Below are 21,066 nucleotides of genomic sequence, written 5' to 3' on the forward strand. Positions count from 1 at the left end.
TCAGCAATAGGGCTCAGCCAAACTTAGATTAAAGAGGCTGTAAATCATGCAGTGCTTTGGCTTCACCAGGATCAGCACATTTACCTTATTCTGTCAAGTTATGAAGGGTGAATAGATTTGCAGACCGCTCACCTACACGAATCTTGTTGGGGCTAGCATGGGTGACCTTTCAAGGAGGCAGAAAAAGCAGTGTGAGCGTTCTCAAGGCTTGAGGGGCTCACGAGGATACAGCAGACTGCTTAGGTCACGGCCGGCCATCATTAATGTGTCACATGATCGGCTGTGGTGTAGGTCTAAGCAGCCGGATCTGCTGAATGACAGGCTGCCTGAGTTATGAGGCCGGCTAACCAGCTTAGCTAGTCAGAAGCCAAAGCCTCTCAGGCAGGGCCAAGGAGGGAGGGAAAGGATGCAGGGGTCAATCCAAAGGCACCCCACTATCGAAGCGTCTAACTCAACTAAATTAAGCAGCGTATACTTGCCTAGTCCCTGTTGTTGTGGAAAGTAGACACAAGTCAGATGTTGCAAGTCAAAAGCCCGTGCATGAAGAAGTGTTGTTGCACAGCATCTAGTGCAACAACAACAGAGGTTTGTTTTTGTGTCACGTCAACTCGCTTCTGTTGCCTCACTGAGGAGGTAATTACGGCTGTTTCAAAATGACAAGTTAGCTAAGCATTGTTGAACAATGCAAAAACACCAACAATAGACAAATGTTATTTGTACCGTGTGACGGTGCGTCCACTCGTGGATTACACGTCTGTTAAGGAGAAAACACCAAACACGCACACCTGTTGTGTGTGCAGCAGCGCACGCGTGTTGATAGGATCCTTCCAGCAGCTGCAGCAGCGAGAACAAGGGCCTCCTCTATGCCCTCTGAGACATGACTTTACTTGAGTTTATTGCCACCAGTGCTTGTGTTCACTCCTCCAAGTTTCACAATATGGATGGAGATGAGGCACCGTAGGGGAGGAGGACATAAATCACTCCTGCAGCACGGACGGGTAAAACCTAGTAGCTCGAGACGAAGTTAAAGCAGAGAGAGCCACTGGAATAGTGTTACACCTGAGTGTGTGGAGGTCATTTCAGGGGTCTGCTTCCTGCATTCCAGAGAGAAATGATGCTACACCGAATGTTACAGAACAGAGTTTAATCATTTTGAAAACAAGGGGTTAACAGAGACACTTTGAAAAACTAGCAGTCTTTATTATCTTCATGTTCCTCCCTCCCATTACACACTGCCACTTGAAACCAAATAACAGAGCATTGTGTTCCAGATGGATCCTCGTTATCTGCAGTCAATTTCAAATGGAATCCAATAAAAAAAAAAAAATAAGCTGACACAGCGGCTAACTTGGGCTTGGAGGTGAATGACTGCAGATGAATCCACTCAGTCAATGCGCTGCTCTCAGCTCTCCGCACTATAATCTACTGCAAGCCCACTGATTAGCATTTGGGGTGAGCGGAGAGGAAAGTTAGCCAATCCGTCACCCAGGGGGGATTGTCAAGATTAAACACTCAGAGGTTCACAAGGAATACCGACAGGCATAGGTTGCCTTTGAAGTCTCCGTTTTAAATATTGACAGAGCGATTTGACTCGAGACAAAGCAGCGCTTTCTCTTTTGTCTGGTTCTTTTTATTTGCATGAGCATAAGGCTGGCTGGTTTCTATTCAAATATGGACTGAAGTAAACTGTTACATTTGATGTGAGGAGATCATTCAAAAACTTGAAACAATCCAGTCTTTGGAGTTTCTTGGCAGTAATATGTGACGAGTGTGCACTTTTGACTCTTTGGTAAAATGCAGCACTTGCACTGCTTTCACAATATTTGTTGAGCGCAAACTGGCAGAACTGACGACTGTTTCTGAGACTGATTAAACACAGATTTCATACGTAGCATTAAGTCTGCAGCTGTGTTGCACTGGGACACTCACACGATGCATAGAGGAGATGCTCTCAGCACTGCTGGAGAAAAGTGCCCTAACAAGTTGTGGGTGGAGTAACATACCCTGAGGTAAAGATAAAGCCCTTTACATTACAATCTTAGTTTTCAAACCACACTCTGTATGTGAATCTGTAACAGGTTTACATTGAGAGATAGACAACTCTGTTTCATCTAAGAAAAAAAGTCATGATCTTTGGCCAAAACATGGACATGTGCTTCTTTAAAAGTCAAGTCACTCCTTCCGTTTTCCCTCCAGGAAGCTCTGGATCTTCTGTAAGTTCTCCTCCTGTTGATCCAGAGCTTCCAGCAAAATGCCCATCGGTGACCTCTTTAGTCCTGCACACTCCATCTTGTTCTCCAGTTTGTTTTTCATGTTGCGGAGGCGAAATGAAGCGTGTGCAAATATCACTGAAATACAGATGGGAAAGTGACTGTTAACATTTGAAATGTTTGGCAAAAACAAACCCATAAAAAAATTCAAGTCATAAGATCAGTCTTTGAGAATCTGAACAACATCTTTCATTCATTTGGAATCATTTCAAGGTACTTCAAATGCACACATCAGTATACAATACAGAAGTATAATGCACTAAATGGTATTTAATGAGCTAATGAACTTCATAGTTTTCTCTTTTTACTTTCTGTGGATGTTTATGCTGCACTACCAGATATATAATGAATCAACATGTCACTTAGGGACTATTATCCAGTGTATCAACTTACATGCCAGAGGTAAAGTGATTGCTGACATGAATACCATGACACTCCCCAGCATAGAAATCAATATGTAGCTGGCAACCATGACGATGATTACAAAGGCTGTGGGATTCTGCCTCTTAAAGCTGCTGATCGCAGTTCTGTTTTCTCCGGCCCACACTGAACACAGGAATACGCCCGACACCACAGCCATGGCTGTGAACATCCCCAGAGGGTTCAGGAACCTGCAGGGCAGCAACACAAGGCACGTGAGAGCAGATTTAAATGTCTGTGATGCAGCTAGAGCATGAACATGTTCCTGTGTAGTCACAGGCTCCACCAAGTGGTTAGAGTCCGTCTGTACAACAACATGGCTCCAGACTGTGCGACACAGTTTTTAGAAAAATAGGACAACCTCAAATGAGCATGTCATTCTTACTGATGCCAGAAATAATGACATCTCAAATTACATAAAGCTTAACAAGCAAAAACAACAAAAACTGAAAGAATAGTTGATTAATCAATTAGCCAGTGAGCAGAAAATTAATCTGCAGCTCTTATTTGCTGCTTTTCTGATGTAAATTTTTCACTATTTCCTGACATTTAATAACCTAAATGGTTTAATAAATAATCAAGAGAATAAATGCCAGATTAGCAATAATGAAAATGATCATTAGCTGCAGCCCTGAAATCATTGTTCAAAACTGTATATCAAATCATAAGTCCACACCTGATACACACACTTAGAAAATGAATGTATACTGAAGGCATTTTGTTTGCTGCTCCCTGCTGATGTATTCTGCCCAGCCAGACAAAAAAGCTTTGTGACAAATCCAGCCTTGGCACAACAACAGTGGCCAAGTCCATGACCTCAGTAAGTAGTGTGACTGAGGGCCTGTCTCACCAAGTACCTTCAACTTACTGAGGCTCTCTTTGAGGTATCGTGGCATCACTAAGCTGATGAAAACTTAAAGGAATCAAGGCTTGATTGAGGTGGATGTGGTCAAAATGTGGCATGAACAAAGCATTGGAAGCCAAATTACAATGTGCAGATATTGTTCATTTAAAGTCCCTTTCTCAGCAACTACTGATATGTGCAATACTGTTATTTTCATCCAGATGGATAGGGGACAATCAGAAGTAGTACTAATGTATATTTTGGTTTATTTTTTGTATTTTTCCACTGATATTCCATAAATGATTGCACTATCCGCTTTGCTGTTGTAACAATGCAAAGTTCCCCCGCTGTCGGATTTATAAAGGCTTATTTTATCTTAAAAACTCATCTCTGTGTATCAAAATTACATAATTAGGAGATTTTTAATTTAAAAAAATCCATTCCTGCTTCAAAAAGGTTTAGATGTAACTACACTGTTGCCTCTTTTAGAATCTACAGATCTATAAAGCCCCTGATTATTTCTCAACCCACCCTTTTATTGCTTCTATTCTTAAATAGAAAATGCTATTCTTAAAATCTAAAACCACAAGACTATAATCAGTACAGTACAGTTTCAAAGTAAATATGCCCTATGATGGTGCTGACTGCTTATTTTGCTCATGATATGTCTTTTAGCAGAGATAAACACCATATGGACTGGGATTGACTGATTATCAGTATCAGTATCAGTTTTTAACCACTTCCTAATAAATACATTTAAAAATACACTGTTTTGGCTCTGAGTCAGCAGGTTCTCTCTATCAGTAGTCAGTGGTCACTCTGTAGTCTTGGACATGTTCCGCCCACAGTACCATTTGGTTACAGTTCTTTTAATTAAACATATGCCCAATATAAATAAACAACCGGTTACAAATATTGGTTATCTGGTTTCTTTATTACTAATTATCACTATTGGCCTTGGGGACAGCATATCAGCTGATCCCTAACATGGACATGTTAACAAAGTAAAAAGGTAATGTTCACCTGAGGGGTAATTTAAAGTTAATTTTTTTTTTTTAAATTCTACCTGTCACACTACTGAATATATAGAAATATTTGCTTTTCAAAATTTGCCTCACGGACATGTGATTTTCAAAGTCCATTTGAGGTTCAAAAACAGCAAGAACGGCATGCTGAAAAATACTGACTGAGTTATAAAAACATATACACAAATATTTTGATCACTCTTGATCAACAGTTAGAAATGAACCTCACACTGCCCTCTGATGGTAAAATGATGTGATTGCAGCACTGTATTTTTTGTACTTTATGCAAATTCATCAACATATTTACCTGAAACTAACATCAGTCAACATATCCAACAATTTATTACTTAGGCTCTCACTCTCATTATATGATACTAGAAAGTTTATTTTATACTGATATCACAGAAAATAACGTGGAGGCCATCATTTATACCCAACGAGGGACATCGACTCCCTTTTATGCAGTACAATATCACAGATGCCATGTTTGTAAGAACATCAGTAATCCTGAACAGATTCTGCTTTTCGTACTTTTGACCTACAGTGTTAGTTACCATAGTTACAGAAGCCGTCTTTGAGAGTCCAACTGCCTAACAAACAACTCCAAGCAAATTAAAGGAGAGAGACTCCTAACACCTAGTGCTTTAAAAACAATGCTCACTCACAACTGAATAGCCAGAATGTAGGATCTTGGATGGTTTTGAAACCTCTACTGAACCACTGCATTACAATAATGAAACCTCTCACACTCTTAAGTATGTTAGAGTAGCAAAGTTGTGCAATTGTTCTTCACAGGATTTCTCAGCTTCCATCCCCCATCGCCACATTTACGCCTTACTTAGACCGGGTGCACAATACCTACGGTTTACTTTTCCTTTGTACACATGCAATATTGACCTGAGATTAGACAAACAGATGGTAGCGCACATTATATAACCCCATTATTTATTTTGAACTATATTGTTTCTGAGATTTTGACTCTAAATGTTGTTTTCCACTCTAGTGATGTGATTCCATTTCTCTGTAGGTTCAAAAAGACACAATGCCTGTATGTTGCCATTGGAGCATAAAATGTATTATAATCCAATAAGCGTCCTCCCACACTGTAGACACACCCTTTAAGATTTTATTCTGCTTCCACACTGGAGGAAAATACCATGACAGGGTTTTATAAAAACAAGAAAATAAATGTGTCAAGTCTGACTAGTTTTCCTGGTGTAAAGGTCACACTTGAGGATAAACTCATTGAGAAATGTTCCAATACTTGATTTGTTTCTTCACAGGGGAACAAAGGTGGATGATTAAGCAGCTGTTTTATCACCAGTGTGATATCTGCAACAGCTGACCAGACAGACGGCTTATGAGGCCTTGATGACCATAGCAACAATATGTCATCACACAGCTCAGCAGACTGACCATCGCAGGGCATCACTATTTTTAGTAGGCTGAGCTTTAGTTGGACCAAAGCGCAAACTAAAGCCAGGATATTTCATAAAGGAGAGATTTAATCCCTGATCTGATGGAGTACCTTGTATGGAGATACTAGATAACAGAGAGGCTCTTCAAGCACTCTGCTGCGGTTCAGGCCTGCTCATGCACTTAAAACTAATGGGTTTTGATTTAGGTTAATGTGCTGGACGAGGCAGGACTCAACCTTATTGCTGCACTCTCCAGCTCAGTCTGTTTGCAGCAGCTCACATTTGCACACCATGTGGGTGTCATGTTCAAAATCAAACAAAATGTCTTGAATTCTACTTCTGTGTGTGGCTCAGTTCTTGGCTTTGGGTGCCATAGTGAGAAAACAGAAAAGTCACACAGAAACAGTGCATCACATAGAAAGAGGAACAGCATTTGCATTCAATCTTATTGGACTCATTCCAACTGTAAGCAGAGTCTACATCCTGCCTCTGCCCACTCATAGATCTTTTTAAAGTAGGTTACATGCTGGCTTATGCAAACAGGGCAACAAGAAGGAATAAATACTGCAACAAAGGAAACATTTAAACTAGGAAATACTATTATTACAAACACCAATCAGCTGTTATATTGATGCTGCTCGTTGCAATATATATTATTTACCCGACAATGAGGAAAACAGCGACGGCCATAGCCAGATAATTCGTCTGATAATAAAGCAGGTTGCTGACGACTCTGTTGGTCCATTTCGCCGAATCTTTTACGTCTGGCTTCGCGAATCTGTCCGAACCGGGGAAGAAGTCGTCCCACGATCTGAGCGGCGTCAGCTCCACTTTCGCCATCTCCCTCCAGCCCGTTTACTAATCTGACAGTCAACACAAGTAGTGATGGTCCTCTGATACCCGAGGCTTCCACACATGCGCTGTAGCTCATGAAGCAAACGTATCGAGCCACTGTGCCGAGGCGTGGTTTGGTCACGTGACTCATGACGTTTGAACCACTTCAGTGACGTTTGAAGCACTCAACTGCTTCGAATCACCTGATTGGTTCGGTTTCTTATGTGAATCACTCAGCGGGATCGAGTGTTCCGGGATAGGAGATCCCTATTTAGTGTTGTTCATTTGAATTGTTTTTCGCAGAATAGATTGTTTTTTTTGCTGTTGTTTTTGCTTTGAGAGTTAGTAGTATGTCAGATTTCGTATTTCGTAGAGAATAGATAGATAGATAGATAGATTATATATATGTATATATATATGTGTATATATATATATATATATATATATATATATATATATATATATATATATATATATATATATATTCCCAACTCACCCCCCCCATGCCACAACACCTGGCACAGAACCTTGTCAGGTGCTTAGCTGACAGACTACAAACCAAAGAAAAAAACAGTTCACTTTCTGTTGCTACACTTGTGGCTCTGCAGTTCAAAACTTTTGGATTCACCAATCAGAGTGGCAGCCAGTGTGAAAGAACATTTAATAACAGAATGCACAACAATTAACATAAAGAATACCAAGCAGCAGTCATCTACGTCACAAGCACCACCACAGCCTCGTCTTCCACCACCAGCAGCACCTTCCACAGGTATTTTTTTCTCTCTTCTGAATAGGGAATGACTGACATTTCTGGTGATGATGATGATGATCTTCAATATTTTTCAGTTCAACTGTGGAGCCTATTAGACGAAGACGCAAGTAGAGCCTGGCAAATGCAAAGCGCCACAGCGAATGCAATTGTAGAAAGAACGGCAGACCCACTGGCTTACTGGGCAACCCACAAAACTGTTTACCCAAACTTGTACAATGGAGCCAAACATTTCCTGTGTACCTCAGCCTCATCTGTGCCGTGTGAACAGGTTTTTTTTTCTAAGGCTGGGGAGATAGTGAGTAAAAGAAGGAACTGCTTGAGTCCCAAACAATGTTCCCTGTAATTTTTCCTGAGTCTGAGCAAACACACAAACTCCTGCAGTGATTTTAGTGACACTACAATGTATAAGAGTGAAGTTATTGAATATTTGTCTCTCTTTACTGTTGCAGTGGTTTTGCAAATTGCAGACGGACCCTGTTCACTCCATAGACACCAATGTTATTCCTGTAGCTTGAAAGACAGCTACTTTTGATAAAACTGGGCTTGTAGCACATTGTCTGCCTTGCAACAATGGGAAAGAGGCACCGTTTATGTTTTGACAACCTATATCTAATGAGTTATTGATGCTGGAAGTCCGAATCTGTGAATATCTTTCCAACTTTACTGAACTTGGGGCCACTACCACCTAAGGAGTGATATATTTAATTTTGAAAAAAGCATTTAGCCATACTTAAAGCTTTAAGTGCTTTATTAACACGGAACTAAAAATTTTGTATTGTTTTATTATCACAGGTTCTGTCTGAAAAGAGGTGGCATCATTTTAAACAGTGAAATCAAACTAATAAAATGTAATGACCAACCAGTGAGCAATACTGGATTCTGCAAAAACATAAACAACTTTTTTTTATTCTTCTTTATTTAAAAAAAAAATCTAAATCTTATCTTAACACAGTTAATGTATTAACTTATTTTTGTGTATATGCATGTATTTATTGATTTATTTAGTACTGTTAACATAGAGTTCTGAGTGAATTTTTCTTAAGATAGGCAAAGGCCACTTACTGATTACATATAGGCTGTTAAATGTTTATTAAAAACTAAAAAGCATTTAAAAAAAAAAACTTAGGCATTTATTGAGTCACTAAAATACTGTAGAGTACAGACCACATCAGCATGATTATAAGCATCCTCTGGTAAATTAACAACCAGATACTGATGTCTCTCACCATATGGACTTCAGGAGATGACTGGGGGATGATAAACTGTGACCTACTGGTTGGATTCTCTCTGTTCTCATGTTTCTTACATGTTTGTCCCCTGACAGCCGGGTCCTAATGTTTTTTGAGCAACACACCATACTATGACATTTTTACAATGATGGTTCTACTATGGAACCAGTTTGACATGTTCAGGTGTTCTTTGTGTGAAAACTCAGAGATTTCAGGGATAAGAAGGTGGTTTTCAACTTTCTTTATTAACTTTCTGCTTCAACTTTAAATTAAATTTCCTTCACTAAGCCAGCCCTCTGGACTTCCAGTAAGCTGTGTTCCTATTGGCTGTCCAGGTGGCTGTGTTCCTATTGGCTGTCCAGGTGGCTGATTGGTATTATCAGGAACACCTGAGCAGCTCAGTGTCTTCCTGCTTTATTTAGCTGCAGACAAACATTTCCTCTGCTTCTCTTCACCACTGAACTGGGTTTGGCCCCATTGCTTTAGTTTGTTCTTTAGGCGTTGGCTTGCAGCTTCCAGCAGTAAAATCATCTTTAATGTGTTTCTTGGTGTGTTTTAGGGCTTTGTACTGGATAGTTGTCTTGGTAAATGAGGTTCTTTAGCCACAGTTAGCACATGGTGCTAATGTGTGCAGTGATTAGTGGATTTGGTGCAGCTGAGTTGTGTCTTTATCTTGGCTGTAGTGAGTCTTTAGAGGTTTTTGGTCAGACACATTCTGTGTTCTTGTTTGAGAACCAATGTTGGTTGTCCAGAAGGTAAGAGTTCCTGTCCTGATTCTCTGTTCTCAGAGGTTCTCTGGTAGGCTGCAGGAGACTTTAGCGTTTGGGTTGTGCTAGTTTGGTTTTTGTATGGTTTCATTTGGACGACTATCTTGAGGCCCCTCCATGTGGTTTAGTGAGGTTTTCTGCAACAGTTCTACAAAGCAACCTGCAGCAGAAGAGACTTTCAGAGTTTTTAGGAAGTTCTGGAGAGCAGACTTTAGAGCAGCAGAAACATTTGTCAGCAGTTTGAGCAGGAGAAGGTGAGCTTCAGAGCAGAAATGAGACAGAAACCTTCTTGACCCGTGTGGTGAGGTCCTGTACCAAGAGTTTGAGCAGCTTGTGAAGAGTCTGTAGTTCTTTGGTCTGAAAGCACAAGAAGAGTCGACTCATTAAAGGAGAAAACAGGAGATATTGTTGCTTCTTCTGTCAGTCTGCAGTTTCCTTAGACTGAATATCAAGTTTATATTTTAAATGATTTCCCATGTGAGCCCAAGAAGACTTCAATAAACTCCCTCCATCCCCTGGACACAACATATTTTATTACCATGTTAAATGTTTTTTTTTTTTTTTTTTTTTATGTTTTTGAGTTTTAATCATAGTTTTTTCTCTTTGCTTGTTTAGTTTTGTCATCTGTGTAAAAGGTGCTAAACAAATAAAGTTGAATTGATAGACTGAATAATTGACTAACTCATGATTGTGACAACAGAAGTATTTTCATTGTGATTTAAGGGTTTATTTCATTTTTAAGGTTGGGGTTAAAATCTTGACAGAAAAAGAAGAATAAAGAAATAAACTACATAACAAAAAGCAATTAAATCAAACAAAACAAATAATACAATAAAATTTTTAAAAAGTTTTATTGTTAAAAAGATTTAAGAAATTTAAGATGTAATTTTCTAATTAAACATTTAATTTTTTAATTAAATGTTTTGTCTTTTTAAAGGTTTAATAATCTAATTAAATGTTTTGCATTTTTTAAATGTTTAGTATTCTTGTTTAATTTTATTTTTAAATGTTTAATTATGGAAAATACTTTATCTGTAATTTTTAATATTTGTATTTTTAAAATTTTGTTTAATTTCATAATGACATATATTGAATGTTGTTGAATTATCTAATTCAATATTTTGTCTGTTTAATAGAGTTAAACATTAAATACAATTTAATTATATGTACATATACCACCTTTTAATGTTTAATTTTCTTTTTAAATGCTTCATTGTATTTTCTGTTTAATTCCTATTTGAAGTTTTATTGTCTTTATGATGTAATTGTCTAATTAAACATTTAATTTTTTTAATTAAATGTTTTGTCTTTTTAAGGGTTTAATAATCTGATTAAATGTTTTGCATTTTTGAAAATGTTTAACATTCTTCTTGTTTAATTGTATTTTTTAAATGTGTAATGATGGAAAATACTTTATCTGTAATTTCTAATATTTGTATTTTAAAAATTTTGTTTAATTTCATAATGACATGTATTGTATCATGTGGAATTATCTCATTCAATATTTTTGTCTGTTTAATAGAGTTAAACATTAAATTACATTAAATTATATTAAACAGACAAAATATTGAATGAGATAATTCCACATGATACAATACATGTCATTATGAAATTAAACAAAATTTTTAAAATACAAATATTAGAAATTACAGATAAAGTATTTTCCATCATTACACATTTAAAAAATACAATTAAACAAGAAGAATGTTAAACATTTTCAAAAATGCAAAACATTTAATCAGATTATTAAACCCTTAAAAAGACGCAACGTGGGTACCCATATAGCTCAACGGGTTAAGCGGGTGACCCATGTACAGGGGCTGGTCCTCGATGCAGCGTTCCGGGTTCGAGTCCCGCTAGTGGCCCTATACTGCAAGTCTTCCTTCGACTCTTTTCCCCCGTTTCCTGTTTGTCTCTCACTACACCTATCCAATAAAAAGCCAAAACATTTAATTACAAAATTAAATGTTTAATTAGAAAATTATATCTTAAAGACAATAAAAGTTCAAAGAGGAATTACACTGAAAATACAATGAAGGATTTAAAAAGAAAATTAAACATTAAAAGGTGGTAAAACATTTAAAAAGAAAAACCTTAAAGATTTAATCGAAACATTAACAGACTGTCTGAAGGTTCAAACTAACAGAGAACTACTCAGGAACTTAGAAGATATCAGTCCTTGGACTGTCTGGAAGTTCAATCTAACAGAGAACTACTGTGGGACTTAGAAAATTTCAGCCCTCAGACTGTGTGAAAGCTCAGGTCCTGAGGACTCGGGAGGTGTGGAGGCTTTGGAAAGTCTTGGAACTGAAGGTTCAACCCTCCAGCACAAAGGCTGAAGTCCAACCTCCTGAGAAAAACGATCGAGTCGAGACTCAAGTTAAAAAAAAACTCGAAAATGGCAAAAAAAAAAACCAAACAGATGATAAATGCGCAAATAAAATAAATAAAATAAAAAGTATCTCGCGCAGCTTAGAGGGAACAGTGGTCCCAAAACTGTTGATAAATTATTTCTCAATAAAAACTCATAACCAGTTACATAAGCACACCCTCTTTACTGACCTCTTTACCAATAAACCCCAAGACATACTTTGCCAAAATCCATAATAATCCATAAAATCTTTATTTGCACCAGCCCCATGTGAAAATGACATCAGTCTGTATTTGTAGAGCATCTCATGAATGTAGCAGCACCGTTTAAATGTTTCATAACACAGAATATAAGTGAAGAGTATATAGGGTTACAGACAAACATGGCAAATAAGAAACATGCTCTTCAATAGTTATTGTCATTATTATTACTAGTAATATTACTTTTGTGTCCACTAGAACCTATACAATCATCTAGTGTAGTCAAACAGGAATGTGTGCATGGCGAATCAAATCCAAAACAATCCATGAACCAACGACCACGTCTTGATTGCACTTCATATTATTGACCACTAGATGTCCTACTCGAGCACTGTGTGTCATTGAGGCCTCGAATAATGAACTATGTTTTGAATGAAGTGTCGAAGCTTCAACATAGCCTCGATCAGCCATCACTACCCGTTTACTAATCTGACAGTCAACACAAGCAGCCGGAAGATCACCTGAGGCTTCAAACCAAAATACCGCGAGAGTTCGGCGGCTCTCGCTTCGTAAACCCCGCCTCTGATTGATGACGTCTCATCACACTATAGGTCAGTAAGCGCACGAGCTCCAAACTCTTCCTGTATTGCTTTATAGTGAATGACAGAGCTGCGTTATGGGGAGATAACTGCGGTTTGTTTTAATAAAACCTTCGCTTTAAGCTGCAGGTCAGTTCTGTTTGTTATATCTACTGCCTCACCGTCGACATGACACCTGTTACTCACGTGTTCTCAATGTAAAAACAACATGACAGGTGCACGCCGACCGCTAACGGTCAGAAGCATGACTTCAGCGGCATGTAGTTAGCTAGCTCAATAGTAGCGGACAAACGTAAACAAACAGAAACCAGTTACGACGTTTGTGTTCTTTGTGCAGATGTGGAGCAGAATATTGAACCCTGGTGTGATTAGCAAAGCAAGTATTTCTTTGAGGAGTCTCTTTACCATGCGGCTGAAGACCAGCGAGTTCCAGTCACTGCTCTCTGATGGGCTAAATGGATTAGCAGGTGAGGTAAAGCTGTGACTGTAGCAGTGGCGCACAAAAAACAAAACCCTTAACTGAGTTTCAGGAATTCTGTTATGCTCCTCTAGTACAAAGAGTAGTAGAAGCCTATGATAGTATGAGAGTTAGAAAATCACACCCTGATATGCTTTGGTTAGTTGTTCTACTGTTCATCTTACTAATTATCTGATGTGCATTACAGGTACAATTAACATTTTGATTACTATGGTGACCACCGTTCAAAATATCCCAGGAGACAAGATGCTTGTTTGCTAATAAATTTAACACTGAAAATTCTTTCCATGTGTGACGATAATTTATGAAATTAAAACTAAACAAACTAAAATTTGTTTTTGTTGTTACTTGACTACCCAGTGTCATATTTTGGTAGTTACTTTAATGACTAGAGAGCTCACATTCTGTAATACATCCATACACACATATGCAAATTAAATTCAGTAAACAGACCAGACTTTTACAGTGAAGTAATACCCTGCTGCGATGCAGTTTAGGATTCAGCTGTAACTAATGATTTAAATCTAATTTAACAACGTGTCTGTGTGTGTTACAGCTCACCTGAACTGTAGAAAAGTTCAGTGTGACTCGCCACTAGGTTCTGACCAATCAGATCTTTCATTTCGAAGATAATTTAATTTTGATAATTACTCAAGTTAACCTATCAGATTTTCGACAGCTTGCTTTTCATAATAGTTAAATTTATTGGAGATGCTTAAAGTTCTTGGTGAAGAAACCAAGGCTGCAAAATCAATGATTTCAACAGCAAAATGTGTGCAAAAACAGTAGTCATGTCTCAATGAAGTATATTGTGAAGTAAGGCAAATTAAGTCTAGCAAATCGTACTACAACTTTTTTTTCTGTTTAGTACAAAAAAAGCCTTCAAAGTTCAGATTTGCCATGAGTAGTGTTCAACAGAAGTCTATCTAGTTTAACATTGTTTACTCAAATTTAGGGGCATTTGTATACACTGAGGTTTTTTGGTTGCTTTATTTTTATTATCACAAAGCTCTGTATGCCAAGTTCAAAGCCAGGTCTGAATGCCAAACTATTTGAATGCCTTTTGCCAGTGTTGTATGAGAAAGATTCCAAATACGTTGCACTCCCCAACAACATCACCCCAATCGTTTAAGAATTAATAATTCTTTCCAGCTAGAATTTTTCAAGTAATTTGGTGAAAATTCTTGATTTCTTTTTCATATTGTAGTAAACTTCAAGATTCAAAAGATTTTATTTATCACATGCTCATGCAGTATGGACAGTAAAATACTCTGTTTATAACAGAAGAACAGAGTATGATGATGTCAGGTTTTTCAAATATTGTGCAGCCCCTGAAGAAACAAAAACTAGATGCATTTGTCAGTCAATTCATTATTTGATTTTTGCAGATATATCTATGCTGTTCTTTATTTCACCTCATAAATTAACAACATTACATAACAACTGCAATACAAGAATTACTTAAGTTGTGTTTGAGATAATGTGCATAATATTAGTTAGTACTAATTACTATTGTGATAACCCTTTTCTCTTATGCTGTACTGGCCATGACAAATTTGCTAACTCCTAAATGTGATTTGGTATTTCCAGAGGTGTTTGAGAAGAACCAGCATGAGCTGAGGATAGCTGGAGGTGCTGTGCGAGACCTTCTGTCTGGAAAGCGGCCTGAAGATGTGGACTTTGCCACCACAGCCACTCCAGAGGAGATGAAGGGCATGTTCCAGTCTGCTGGGATTAGAATGATCAACAATAAAGGAGAGAAGCACGGGACCATTACTGCAAGAGTAAGAGGCTGTGTGGAGAGGATTCAGCTGCTCTCATTTCTAATGTGTACAAAAATCTGCATCAGACTTGCTGCTGGGTGCTTTACTTTGGCAGAAAATTAATTCTCCAGATGTAGTTATACATATTAAAGTTTCTAGGCGAAAATGTAGTTGAAACTGAGTACTAAGAAATGATAACATCTTTCAAAGAGCTGAACAGTTTCATTGACACTTCAAAGTACAAATAATATTGTAATTGGGTGCTGTTCCATCAGCCAGCTGTATCTCCAGTTTGATCAGTCAAGCTAATCGTTAATCTTTGTTTTAATGGTTGCACCATGTTGATGGATTGTAGGGGTTCTTTCTACTGAAAAGCAGCCATGTAACAGGAACCTCAGCTACTAATTGATTAGTTTGTTCCTGAAATATGTAAATAAGATCCTTCTAATGAACAGATGCAGCAGGCTGAAACACATGGCTTCATTAGTTTTTCTAAATATAAAATGTCACAATGTCACAATGTAGTAAGGTAGATTTACGATGTACCAATTGCTTTAATAAGTGTCTAGAGTCTTAAAAATGAGGGTATATACACTAACATCATTGCTGCTCCATCGCTTCTATTTATCTCTTGTAGCTACACAATGAGAACTTTGAGGTGACCACGCTGAGAGTGGATGTTCAGACAGATGGACGTCATGCAGAAGTAGAATTCACCACTGACTGGCAGAAAGACGCTGAGCGGAGAGACCTCACCATCAACTCCATGTTTCTAGGTAACTCTTCTTTGTACTCCACTGAACCAGAGCAGGAACAGTGTTGAACTTTACTGATGATTTGATGAGCCCTGTTGATGATCTCTTAACTCTGTCTCTCGTTACTTTTAAGGAATCAGATTTATTTTAATATTCTTTACCATGGTGTGTGGACATTGTTTCCCCTCACAGGTCTTGATGGCACATTATATGACTATTTTAAGGGATATGAGGACCTGCAGAACAGGAAAGTGCGGTTTGTTGGCAGCGCAGAACAAAGGATTCAAGAAGACTACCTGAGAATACTGCGATATTTCAGGTCAGCTCCTTAATTAAATTTTTTCCCTACTCAAATCAAGGTACAAACTTAAAGAAGAAAGGAGCAGAGGGAATTTACAATGCAAGTGAAAAATAAAATCACATTGATTTCGTCAACTTTGCCATTTCACCCCAGGTTTTACGGCAGGGTGGCTTTGGAAGCTGACGACCACGAGCCAGAGACACTGACCGCCATCAGGGAAAATGGTCGCGGACTGGCAGCTATATCAGGAGAACGAATTTGGATGGAACTGAAGAAGATGGTGGTTGGTAACCACGCTGGTCATCTGTTGGAGCTGATTTATAAGCTGGACCTGGCCCAGTACATAGGTGAGAGCAGGGGAAAAAAACTTTACATCAGCATGTTCAGCTTCAATCATTTACTATCTTTGTAGTATTTAAATTATGTGTATGTAGTAAAACATTGAAGAGACAGACGTGAAAAAACAAATAATGAAATGATTAATCAATTATTACAATACAAGGGCTTGATTGACAGCTTTGATTTGTTGTTAATTCTGCTTATTGCTGTTATTGTTGAAGGAGGGCTGCATACTGTACTGCACTTCTACCCTGTCGGTAGGAGACTGAATAAAGGATAAATGGTCAAAATCGGACCAGCACTAGTTCCAATTTTATGACTCTCTGTTTGCAGTATGGGTCAAAACTGCAGCTCAGTAGCATCTTTAACTGGAGACTGTCTCTGAAATTCCAGCTTCTTTCAAATTCCTAGTCATTGCATTGCTCTGACATTCAATCCCAAACCAAGATAACTCTGATAGTAGTGCTGATTTATAAATCGTGCTTTCATTTGCACTGCGCATGCATAGTATAGGCTACACATTGCAAATATCTTATTTAAATTCATGTCCAGTTCATAAGATAGGATAACCTGATTGATCTCTCACTGGGGAAATTTACTTGTTACAGCAGCTAGATACAAATGAGGCACAGAAGAACAATAAGGCTTAAAATAAAGATTTAGTAAAGACTATGTACACCTTTGATGTATACAGATGAGGCAGGATGGTGGCATATTCATGTGCAGTTTGTTCAGTAATAACGTGTTTAAAATTCTTTTTTTCTTTCTTTATTCGGTTGGCAGAGGCTGTTCAGTGTTGGAGATCTATGTTAACAGTGTACCTGTTAAAGAAGAAAGATACAGGAACTGTACAGTTAATACATTTTAATATTTATTTCTTTGTCACAAGCCATATCACCGTCACAATACTGAACAATTTAATCACAGATTCCTCACATTGTGCAGGCCTTGCGGCAAAACATATTTCAAACTTCATCTTAAAAAGTAGCAGGCAGTATGCTTTTTTTTCCCACAGCTGAATAATGGCCCTTGTAATGAATGAACTGAACTTCATGTATTAAGTCAGTGCTCCTTTAAATGTGTCCTTTTATGAAACCTTCTTGTGATAAATTGCTTTTAAAACCATTACTTTAGTTGAATTGTTTTGTACACAAACTAAATTGAGAATTTAATTGGACACTCCCTAGTGTTCTTGAACTCATTACAGCAACATAGAAATTAAGTAGAATAATTTTTATACTGTGTTCTTTTTAAAGGGAATGATGACCGTTACAGCTCTAATGCCAACATTAGTTTTTTCCCCATTTGATTGCTTTTTTTTTACCTGAGGTTGCACATGCACTGATTTAAATGTTTTTTATTTTTTTAATATTAATATTATTGTACTGTTGGAACTGTGAAGCTGCTTGAAATGTATTTTACAGATATTGCATTTTGCTTACACAAAACCCAAACAAAACAAAATGAACAAAAATAAGTGCGCTATTTCTTGGAGCATATTTCCTTCTTTGTCTTCCCTCAGATCTCTCGGAAATGGTTTAAGAGGGAATGTGCCCTGATATGACACGATTGTCTGCTAAGTGAAGGCATTAGCAAGAAGATCAGTAGTGCCAAAAATTTTCAAGAGTCTCACAAATTAGAGCTGTTTCTAAATGGGGAAGGTTTCAAATTCTATTACTGAGATGAAGTGGACTCAGTGCCTCTAAACCTCTGTGGTGCTGTGGACTCCGGTATTCGTCATCACTATTCAGATACTAAATGACTCCTGATTATTAAACTCTCCAGGTTATTCAGCAACCTCAGATGATTTTTTAGCGGGTACTGTAATTCTAGCAAATGATATCCTGTATTTTTGTGCTGTTGAGTTCTCCTTCTCTTATCACTTATATTCATCTCTCCTGTCCCTGCTGCTCCTCAGGTTTACCTCCAGATGGCGACGTTGATGAGATGAAGCGAGTGTGGCGGAACGCTAAAGACCACTCGCCAAAACCCATGACCATCCTGGCTGCTCTGTTCCACTGCCCAGAGGAGGTGGAAAAGATGGACATCAGGCTGAAGGTGTCCCGAGAGGAGAAGAATCTGGCTCTGTTCCTGGTCAGAAACAGACGGGAGCTCTGCAAGAATGTAGATGAGCCGGACAGCCTGAAACCTTTCACTGACTTTATTATTGACGTAAGTTTCCGCCTCTTGTTTTTGCTCTGTAGAAGCAATCAGGTGACATTATTCATGGGGCAGTAGAGATTCATGTTTATCAGAACAATGCAGTCGAGGATTTTAGACACAGTTACTCACATGTAAACATTTGAGTACATGGGGAAAAAAATTGTCTGGGCTGGATTGATTTTTTTATCAGCACGAATTGTGTTTTGAGCAAGTGGTCGTTTACGATAGTGTTATCAGTTTCTTTTGAAAGTGAATAATACAGTGAGGCTACTAAGTGAAGTACAGTCATAACACATAGTTTAAATTAGAGATAAAAGGATTGTTAATTAGCTGATTATTAAATCAGCAGAAAAGTAATCAGCAACCATTCCGATAATAAATTTTTCTTTTAGTCACATTTAAGCAAAAATGCCCAAAAAAAATCGCCTCACTTCAATATTTGCTTCTTGTCTTGTCTCTAACGATGTTTCACTCAATACAGTATCCTCAGGGTTTAAACTGTAGGTCAGACAAACCAGTCCATTTGCAGACATCACCTTAGGCTCTCGGAAAATGAGATTGGCAGCATTCCTCTACAGAACAACTAATTAATTTAATTTATCATGTTCACTTGCTCTAGTTGGACAGCAATTCTCCTGCATCCATCAGCCACAACTGAAAGCAACATGTTCCACACATACTAATAGGGCCTGGAGAAAGGTATCATAGGGGATGTTTGTCATCGCTAACTAGAATTGAGTTCCAATAGACAAATCAAACTGGATCTAGGTCCAAGTGGGTAAAATACTTAATGAATAATGCTCTCTACTTACTTTTAAACTCAAATAAATAAATAAGCAATTACCAGTGCATTCTGGGTGTCTTTCCTCTAAATAACAAGTAGATCAATTAGTTTGATACGACGTTAGTTTTACTTGTTTAGATTGGCAAACATTAGGATTTTAGTTCTTAGTTTAGTACTTAAAATGTTCTCACCTAATCAGATGTTAACACAAATGTCTTAGTATGAATAGATGAAGGTATTTTCGTGGGTTAAATAGAACAGACATTAGATTCAGCTTTGAGAAAATACAGTCAAACATTTCATTTACAGAAGCAGAATTGCACTTGGTCAAATAGGAGAAAACCCCACAGTGAAAAGGAAAATTCATGCAAGAATGCTACAAACTCCTTGAAAATGTAGTTTCCCACCCAAAGAACAGATTTCTATATTTGGGGTTTTGGCTCAGTTGAAAAAAATCTGCTGTTGCATGTTTCAAACTAGCCAGAATTTAGGAATATCTGCTTGTCAGGCCACTGGCAATCCAATTAGATAGCACCACACCTGATCACTTCAGCAGAGTGTTTACTGTAAATGGGAAAGTCTAACTTCTTGAGTCATGATTATTTAACAGGATTTTAAAATATGCAATATTAATCATGTGTTTAAGTGAAAGCATATTTTAAGTTGGTCTAATTCACACAAATACTGTATCTTCTCAGAGTCGGGAGCTGGATTCCCAGAGTAAAGTCTGCGAGCTGCTAAAGTATCAAGGTGAGCACAAGCTGCTGTCAGAGCTGTGCCAGTGGTCCATCCCGCGCTTCCCCATCAGCGGTCACGACCTGAGGAAGATGGGAGTCACGTCAGGCAAGGAGATAGGCGCCACCTTACAGAAGCTCCGCGACATCTGGAAGAAAAGTCGCTACCAGATGGACAAAGATGAACTCCTTACATACGTAAAGCCTTAGATGAGCAGAAAAGCAAATGTGTTTCTGTGCTTCAGACAAAAATACAACCTGGACAAATGATGCTGTCATTGTTTGAGCAGTATGATGCTTATTGTTAATACACAATATAAAAAGTGAATGGCTGCTGATGAATGTCATTTCAGCCTAAATTACCCTTGGGCCCCTTTTGTTCATGTGCATTGCTGTGGAAATCTGAATAGATTACTTGGTGTGTCTCACAGCTGCCATCATATGACAAAATGTGTACTGGAAGCATATTTCACCGTATGCATAACCAGACAACTCTGTGATTTATGGAAATGGTGAAATTGCTGCTATGCCAAGGCTCAGACAAATGAAATCTTAAGTTTTTTTTTTTTTCACGTTCACGCTTTAGACGGATGTGATGAACGAAGATGAAACATGTAAGCAGGAATCTGTCATTTATAGTGGATTCAAATATCAGACCTGTCACACTGGGTAAGTTTTCATTATTACAACAATTATGTACATCAGTGATAGTTTTTGTTTTCTGGGTTGCTGTTTTGCATAACTGCATTTGTGTTATCTTATTTCTTTGCTTTGTTTTCTTAACAAAAGACTCTAAGTTCTATATAAAAAAGGGGGATACCTGTTTGGATGGACTTCTTTGCATGCTGTGTAGAATACAAAGAAAAGCCTATATGTGTAAAATCCCGACATTTCTATGGCTTTGCTACTGTGAGAAATAAATATTTTCCAAGCTGGAGTGAGGTTGCTCCTCCCTCCTGCAGAGATGAAGTGATATAAAGCCCTGTGCTCTCCTTTACCA

At 38.0% G+C, this 21,066-nt stretch overlaps 2 protein-coding genes across 3 annotated transcripts; one reads left to right on the forward strand and one right to left on the reverse strand.

Annotated features, from left to right (window-relative positions):
• Window positions 1-1,127: 1,127 nt before the first annotated feature.
• arl6ip5a (ADP-ribosylation factor-like 6 interacting protein 5a) lies at window positions 1,128-6,891 on the reverse strand. The gene is made up of 3 exons (XM_023266579.3): window positions 6,639-6,891; window positions 2,664-2,881; window positions 1,128-2,348 (listed from the first exon to the last, which is right to left on the reverse strand). Exons 1-3 carry the CDS (start codon window positions 6,815-6,817, stop codon window positions 2,173-2,175), a joined length of 573 nt encoding a protein of 190 aa, XP_023122347.1. The 5' UTR covers window positions 6,818-6,891; the 3' UTR covers window positions 1,128-2,172.
• Window positions 6,892-12,768: 5,877 nt separating this feature from the next.
• Window positions 12,769-21,035, forward strand: trnt1 (tRNA nucleotidyl transferase, CCA-adding, 1). Of its 2 annotated transcripts, XM_023266581.3 has the most exons (8): window positions 12,769-12,878; window positions 13,087-13,216; window positions 14,818-15,011; window positions 15,628-15,766; window positions 15,938-16,064; window positions 16,200-16,393; window positions 18,304-18,557; window positions 20,031-21,035. In XM_023266581.3, exons 2-8 carry the CDS (start codon window positions 13,087-13,089, stop codon window positions 20,274-20,276), a joined length of 1,284 nt encoding a protein of 427 aa, XP_023122349.1. In that variant the 5' UTR covers window positions 12,769-12,878; the 3' UTR covers window positions 20,277-21,035. The 2 variants fall into 2 exon arrangements, with proteins under 2 accessions (XP_023122349.1, XP_054866387.1); XM_055010412.1 differs by lacking the exon at window positions 12,769-12,878 and having other exon boundaries at window positions 12,885-13,216.
• Window positions 21,036-21,066: the final 31 nt, after the last annotated feature.

This window comes from Amphiprion ocellaris, chromosome 5 (genome assembly GCF_022539595.1).
Source record: "Amphiprion ocellaris isolate individual 3 ecotype Okinawa chromosome 5, ASM2253959v1, whole genome shotgun sequence".
NCBI classification, from domain to species: domain Eukaryota; kingdom Metazoa; phylum Chordata; class Actinopteri; family Pomacentridae; genus Amphiprion; species Amphiprion ocellaris.